Source organism: Prunus avium, chromosome 3 (assembly GCF_965620075.1).
Source record: "Prunus avium chromosome 3, drPruAviu1.hap1.1, whole genome shotgun sequence".
Classification (NCBI taxonomy): Eukaryota; Viridiplantae; Streptophyta; class Magnoliopsida; order Rosales; family Rosaceae; genus Prunus; species Prunus avium.
In genome coordinates, this window is record NC_142286.1 from 38,091,543 (window position 1) to 38,099,688 (window position 8,146).

General features: G+C 35.7%; 1 protein-coding gene across 1 annotated transcript; it reads left to right on the forward strand.

Moving 5' to 3' along the window:
- The first annotated feature begins 4,007 nt into the window (after positions 1 to 4,007).
- On the forward strand, positions 4,008 to 8,146 carry LOC110760897 (uncharacterized). Its single transcript, XM_021963249.2, has 5 exons — positions 4,008 to 4,823; positions 4,916 to 6,225; positions 7,025 to 7,444; positions 7,540 to 7,769; positions 7,872 to 8,146. The coding sequence occupies exons 1-5, from the start codon at positions 4,654 to 4,656 to the stop codon at positions 8,121 to 8,123; spliced, it is 2,382 nt and encodes a 793-aa protein (XP_021818941.1). The 5' UTR covers positions 4,008 to 4,653; the 3' UTR covers positions 8,124 to 8,146.

Sequence of the window (8,146 nt, forward strand, 5' to 3'; positions counted from 1 at the left end):
ATGATATTTGGCATTTCGGGTGGAATTAAATTTTTTCCTAAATGTTAAATTACTACATAAACCATCAAATTCTAATTTAACATTTTGCATTTGACATCTTCTTTGAAGATACTCTTAGTCATTCCGAAGATTTTATAGGCCCATATAGTGCGCACCCATTGCCCATCTAGTAGTGGTTTCCTCTTCATTTCCACTCGTATTTTTTTGGGACCTAATTATAATTTTCTTTTGTTGACTAAAGAAGCTGGTTCTACAAGCAAACGTTGACTGGAACATATGTCCATGCTTTGATTTTTATTTTTTCGATAAAATGCCCATACTCCATTCCATGATCTTAAGTGTCCAAGTAGTGAGACTGAAAAAGATCATGTGCATAATTCTTTCCCAGAATATATATATATATATATATATATATACATAAGCTAATTTAGTTGTATGAAAAAAAACCTGTTGAACATCTCACACGTCAGAAATTAAAGATGAAGATGACTTGGCTTATATATTATATAGTTATATGATATTTTGGTGGATATATATGAGCTCCAACTTTCAATATATGTACATTGAACTTGATGTTGTGCTCATCAACTTCCCCAGCTATGATTGGTATAAGAGTAGATAATTCAAGTCGACTGAACTCTGCAATTCCACAAATGATATGGGCCGACTGTAATGTGTGAATATATAGAATAAGAGACGACTTATAGGTATGGGAATCTTGATGGAGCATTAGTTATAGCTGAGGAATTCAGCGGCAGATTCATGAATTTTCTTTTTAGAAAAATAAGAAGTCGCCACGTTACATCATGTATTGTCCTTTGTCAAATACATTGTCCTTATATTAGCCATGTCAAACCAATTTCATGTGGCATGATAGGGGTAGGGACAATTGTATGTACTAGTCTGATTGTGAATATGCCAGTATTTCGTTGGAGAAATTAGTTTTCATTTATATTAACAAAAAAACTCATGTCCTTTGATGAAGAAATTAATTTTCGTTTATATTATTAACCATGAAACTCATGTACTTGGCCGGTTTAGAAGTGCTTTTGAAAAGGATAAAAGCGTTTTTTACCAAAAACTTTTTCTTACAACCAAAAGCGCTTCTAACATTATTTGACATAAAAGTTTAGAAGTACTTATGAGTCATAAAAGCACTTTCTGAAGAAGCACCTGCTATGTGCTTCTACATGAAGCACTTGAATTTCTTATGGAAATTTCAACATCTTTATAATAAGGGATTTTTTACTAAAAACGCTTATGAGCATAAGTGCTTTCTAAAGAAGCAGTCAAACGAGTTAGAGTCTTCTTTAACCTAACGATGAACCTTTCTTCAAAAAAAATTTCTTTTCAAAATTAACTTTTTATTAGTGAAAAGTTATTTATAGCAATTTTTTTTTTTCAAAATAAGGTAATTTAGAGACTTTCTTTTGGTGCAATACGCTCATTTTAATTTTCTTTGCTCCATGACTTGCTTTAAGCAGCCCGTATGAGCCCAATCTCAGAACAGTTTCACTTGGGTTCGATCTTATTATGAACCCAATCTAAAGTGGGAAGAAATAAACAATAATAATACGGGCCGAAGGGTATATGGTGGAAAATAATTGATTTTGGTCCTTAAGGCTAAATGGGCCGTTGGTTGCCTTTTAAAATTTCAAGAAAAAAAGGAAAATATATTTCTCTTCTTTGCCAAAACATATATAGTAAATACCATGATTGGTGTTCCCACACCCGAATGGTGGGATTAATCCCTACTTGGGATTCGGCTGGACTCTGGCCATAAAGTACTTCCAACTAGTTTCGAACCTCTGTCATTAAGGAACTAGGTAGCTCGCCAACAGGAGGTAGCAGTTTGCTATTAACACCACAACTTGCCTCAACTATATTTGTTATTTGATAATGGATGGAAAAACACAATACCAAATGGACATATTTGGTAACAAACATAAAAAAATCCTAGATTTGGTATCTAGTGATATTTCTCGGAGTTGAATTTTCAAACAGAAAATTACGACGGTACCCATTTGCTCATTTAAAAAAAAATTAATTTGGCATTGTAGAGAATGCACGAGATTAAAAATGATTTTTTTTTCCATATATAATCTGAGCACAGATACATACGACAATCTTATTCTAGACTCTCACGAGTCAATGGGGCTAATGCCGTATGTTGTTGCGTTAGGGAGGGATCGATCTAGTCTCTAGAAGAAGGATTATTTTGACTGGTGGTGGGGGGATGGGCGTTGGCTATTGTTTGCTTCTCGAAAAAGTTAGAAACTTCATTAAACAAAGGTCAAGAGTATTTGGAGGGGTCGTCGTCTTCTTCTTCCACTAGAAAACGAGGCATTACGTTTTTCTTTTGCGTCTCCATCTCTCTCTCGTGCTGCTGCTGCTGACGATGAAGAGTTTTAAAAGGAAAGAAGGAACTTTCTGCAATGGGAAGGTAAGAAAATATGGTCCTCAAGAAACCTCTAATATATGTAGAACTTAAATTCGTTTTTTGACTTTGTGTATATCATGCCTAATTCATCAAACGAAGAACTGATGCGTGTGACACAAAATACCAAATAGCATTGCCATTCCCATTGCCATTGCCCCACACGCTATTAGGAGTGCGGCTATACATAACATATTGTAATTATATTGCATCTGCTAATCTGTCAAATTCTCGGTTTCGTTATTTTCTTCGCGTGATTCAATTTAGCTATTTTGGGTTTGTTAATTTTTTTATTTTTATATACTTCGCACGGTCCCAACAATATATCATACTAATTTATCTGTTATAATCGTTAATATATACACATGTTATAATATAAAATGATAAATTATCAAAACCCTAAACTCGAGCATTCTAACTTGAACTCTCGAATCGAAATAGAAAAAGTATCTGAAATTGTCTTATACTTGGTTTAAATGTGATTACACACTAATCAATATTCAATATTCATTTAAAGAGGAATTGCCTTGGTTCAAGCAAATATTGAAAATGGGGGAAAGGAATTCAAGTTTTCTCGAGCGTAGAGAAAACTTATACTGGTTTTATCGGCTCTTAATCATTTCATCTTGGGTGGATGAAAAAGAGAAGGACTAGAATTCGGACCATAATCCTACATATTATTATTAATTGGCATCTTTTTCCAATATCAGTGTCTATATTATTAATAATATTTGTATGAATTTTGAAATTTTCATGATATAAAATATAAAGAAACTTGAAGTAAAGATAGATACACTGATATACAGACGTATAATATTACTTGCTTCCATCCACCATTGAAAACCAACAAATGAGCTGTGTGTGTGGCTTGTCTTATATCTCTGTTTTGGTTGATGTAGATTGCTTGCTTGTCCCATATATTTTAACTTAATTTATACGCAAATTAAAACTTGAGCACAGAAATTGTTTTGCTCATTTGTGTTTGTCACTGCTCACCTTATTAATTAGAAACCTCAAAACTTTAATTTGTTAATATTTCTAATTCATGTTCCACGGAGGTTTTTGCTGCACTTATGCTCATAAACGCTTATAGCAAAAGGGCTTTTGTTATAAACATATTGAAATTTTCATAAAAAATCAAAGTGCTTCTCTAAAAAGCGCTTATATGATCCAAAAATACTACTAAACTTTTCTGCCAAACGTAATAAAAAATGCTTTTGGTCGTCAGAAAACTTTTTTAACCCTCTTAGAAGCACTCCCAAACATGCATTTATTTTTCTACATCAACTACAAAATCGAAAGGAAAAAACATAGAAGAAGAACAAGAAAAAAACTAGTCTTTCCTTCTCTTTCTTCTGAATTGCAATCCCTTTTTTCTTCTTATCAACTACAAAATCGAAAGGAAAAAACATAGAAGGGGAAGAAGAAGAAAAAAACGAGTATTTCCTTCTCTTTCTTTGACTCTTCCTTCATTTTCTTGGTTTCTCTAACAAAATGGGGCAAGTTCTTTAGTGCGTATTTGCCCGTTTCCACCGACTTATAAATTTCTTTATTTTTGGTTGGTCTAAACCGACTTATAAAAACTTGAAAGTGGAAACTAGCAATTGGGTGTCTTGCGTTTCTATTTTTCAAGTTGTTCTTTCACAAATCTAAAAGATTCTCCTATTCCATTTTGGAATTGACAAGCAAATCTAAACACAAATTTAACTCCCAAAACAAGAAGGAGAGGAGAGGAGAGGTAGACAACATTGTTTTCCCATTGCCAGCAAGCTTGAAACAAAACCCATTATAAAAAAAACGTAAGCTTTCAATTTCACCCAATTCTGTGTTTCTCCCACAGTGCGTAGGAAAGAGAAGGCAAAACAGACCCCTCAACCGATATAATCTTGTGAACACCATCAATCGCTCACATAACGGTCCTCAGAATTCCAAGGCTCTAAGCAACCATAGATTAGCTCAACCCAAGTCGCTGACATGTTCTTTTCCCCCCCTAAACTTTTGCTTGCAATCCCTTTTAAATCTCCCTAATTTGGTCAGATTTCAACCTCCTCTGATCGCATTCCATGCAGCCCTTTTCAACACTACGAATTTTGATAATTTTACAGGTGGTAAGTCCATTCTTGCTTGAAAGTTTCAACGTGGAAATCAGAGTGTGCATGAACACTGCTCTGTTTTTTTGCTTCAAACTGAAATAAAGAGATTGATGGATTCCACTCATGGGTGCCCTAAACAAGTATGCGCTAAATACCCACTTTGATTTCGTGAATATGGGTTCTGCTGGTTGGGTTTTTCAGAGAAAGATGGCTCTTTTTCCTGCCTCTTTCACGCTCTCTGTCTCTGCCCTTTTGCTTACTCTGTTCAGATTTTTCAGCAAAATCTTCCTCAGGTATTCAAATTCCCAGTTGGGTTTTATAATTTAGATTTCTTTTTCCAGAAATTCAGTAACTTTAACTTTATTTGTTTTCCTTCCCCTTGCAGTTTCAATAAAGACGAGAGTTCTCTGATGAACAATTCCTGTTGTTCTAGTTCTCTTTCGGAAGAAAGCAATCAAATGGTACCAAGCCGTATTGAGCCAGAAGCTATGCCCATGAAAGCTGATTCTGAGATTTGGGAGAGTGAGGATGATTCAGACTTCAATGATATTGACGATAGAGAGACGCCGGAGCCAAAGTTTGTATTTAAATTTGAGTACCAGACTAAAGAAATATTAGGCAGAAGCAATAAAGGGAATGCTAATGGTGATTCTGCTATCTTGGATATCGCTTCTCCAGCAGAAAACGAAGAGTATGTGTTCATACCTGAGAAGCTTAGCCAATTCAAAGAAGAACCACAAATCAAAAGCAGCAGCAAATATGAATTCAAAGCTGCAGAGACTCTTAGTTGCTTCGTGGAAGAAGCAAAAGTTGCAAGCTTTACTGTCAAAGAAGTATATGCTGGTAATTCAATAGGCGTTTCCAATTCCCTTGAAGCAACTATTCATGAAGAAAGTCCTCAAGATTCTGCAGATGGAGAAAGCAAGGAGGAGGAGTCAGAGAAGAAATCAGTCATGGAAGATCCTCATTCGGATGAAGAGCAACTGGGGAGTCAGGAAAACGATTCTGCTGGTGAGAAAGTTGATTCTCATGAAGTTAACTTTTTGTCAGAAAAGCACTTTGTTGGTTCAGATTCTGACACTGATTCTATTGGTTCAAGCCATGTGTTCTCAGCTAGATGTCAGGGTGTTGGCTCCCCTAGTTATGGGTTTCTGTCAGAAACAGATTTTGGGGAAGGAGATGATCTTGGTGCTTTAGAAGGCATTGACTTTGAGAATTTGGATATTGGTTATGAGCCTGATGGTTTTGATGAAGAAGATGAAGATATAATGGAACAACTTCGAGAACTAGAAGAGTTGCCTGGGAATGATCATCACAGCCCCAGCAGTTCCAATCCTGAAGGAGGCAGCAGCAAAGATGAAAAGCCAATGGATGGTTCAGAAAATTCTGAAAAACCCAATGGTCAAAATTCGTCAGCTAATGATTCTGAGGATTCAAACACATTAGAAACATTGTGGGAACACCAGCACTTGATAGAACAGTTGAAACTGGAGCTCAAGAAAGTCAGAGCTACTGGTCTGCCTACCATTCTTGAAGAATCTGAGTCCCCAAATATGGATGATTTGAAGCCATGGAAGATTGATGAAAAAGTCCATCATGGTGATAAAATGGGAGAGCTTCACAAATTCTACAAGAGTTACAGAGAACGAATGCGAAAATTCGATATTCTGAATTACCAGAAGTTATATGCAATAGGTCAGTCACTCTTTACCAAGCTTCTTAATTTCATTCAATTTTGATTTCTTCCTAGTTTCAATTCAAACCATTGCTGTATGTGTTTTCTTCCCCAGTATTTTTTTTTTCATTTTCCCTTTCATGTTTGTCGAAAAAGCTTCAGCATAGTTCAAAAAAGATGTTCTAACTGTTGTAATCCATTCAATTCATGGGCATGATTAACTCAACCTACTTAGGACCCACTGAATCTTGTTAGTTGATCATGGAAGAAACATGAGCCTGCTCACTTCCCAAGCATCAAGAGTGATTATTACATAAAAGTATACATACATGAACTAATTAGAGCATACCTTTCATGTCTCTCAAATGTCAGCACTTACAAAAGGCTCCTTTGCAAATTGCATGTGTACCTGTTTAAATATTGTCTAAAGTACCACGTACATGTTAGCGGCTGTGCACGCAGCACATAGAGCCACCCCATTCTCCTTAATTTATGGTCAAGTGCAAAAGTTAAAGGTTCAAATCTTTTATCCATAATGTTCAACACCATAATCATGCTTAACTTAGTAGCTCCACCAGTCTAATTATGGGTTGCTTTAGTGCTCCACCATTTCTTTGTTGGTTTCTTTTGTGAAGACAATCTGCCGAAATTCATGTCCATGAAAAGTTACTATGTAATTGTTAATTAAATTGACTTTTGGGTTAATTCTAAATGCATAGGTGGCCAAATACATCTGCTCTGTATTTTTTATAATCTTATTGTAATTTTTAATCCACATGATCCCATTTCTGATATATTTTATGACAATCCAATGTATAGGTTTTTTGCAGTCTAAGGACTCACTACAATCGTTTTCAATATGCAAATCCTCAGCTCCAACAGTCTCATCCTTTTGGAGATGCAAACGCAAAAAAGACTCTAATTCTGATTCTGATTCTGATTCTGACCCAATGGTCAGGTTCATTAGAGAATTGCATGGTGATTTAGAAGTGGTTTATGTTGGGCAGCTGTGCCTTTCTTGGGAGTTCCTTCAATGGCAGTATGAGAAGGCCTTTGAGCTATGGGAATCTGATCCATATGGAATACGTTCGTACAATGAAGTTGCTGACGAATTCCAACAGTTTCAAGTGCTCATGCAGAGATTTGTAGAGAATGAACGTTTTCAAGGGCCAAGGGTCGAAAATTATGTCAAGAATCGATGTGTCATGCGCAATCTTCTTCAAGTTCCAGTGATCAGAGGTGACAATTACTTTATATCAAATGCTTCTTTATTTAGTTTATGGAAGTTGAAGATTTATTTAGAGAGACTAATTCAAACTCTGTGTACCATGCAGGGGACAATTTAAAGGAGAAAAAGAAAGCAAGAAGGAAAGGCAAAGATGCTTATGCAATTACAAGTGACATTCTGGTGGAAATATTGGAAGAATCAATAAGGATCATTTGGCGATTCATTCGAGCCGATAAAAATGCTAATAGTACTACTGCGTGTCGAAAAACAAGACGAGAAGAACTTCAAGACTCCGATGTAAAGCTTTTAACGGAGGTCCAAACAGATCTTCTCAAGGTACGTTTTATAGCTACAAAAATGTTGCCTTGTTAAACTGCCTTACCCTTATGCGCATGTTTTATTTCCGAAAATTTTAATGTGTTTTGCTTATGAATGCAGAAGGAGAGGAAGCTTAAAGACACGTTGAGGGGTGGGAACTGCATACTAAAGAGATTCCAAAAGCATGAAGACGAAGGCACAGATCACCTGTATTTCTTCTCTCAAGTTGACATGAAATTAGTTTCAAGGGTTTTAAACATGTCCAGTATAACAACAGAGCAACTAGTGTGGTGTCACAATAAGTTAAGCAAGATACATTTTGTGAACAGAAAGATTCGTGTAGATCCTTCCTTCTTGCTATTTCCATGCTAGTAATAATTAGCCTTTTCTTTTTC

Bases quoted from the DNA above. Each gene is read 5' to 3' on its own strand.
- LOC110760897 (XM_021963249.2), top strand. From the start codon at position 4,654: ATGGGTGCCCTAAACAAGTATGCGCTAAATACCCACTTTGATTTCGTG. The intron at 4,824-4,915 runs GTATTCAAATTC...TTCCCCTTGCAG, and splicing joins TTCAGCAAAATCTTCCTCAG to TTTCAATAAAGACGAGAGTT. The intron at 7,770-7,871 runs GTACGTTTTATA...TTATGAATGCAG, and splicing joins TCCAAACAGATCTTCTCAAG to AAGGAGAGGAAGCTTAAAGA.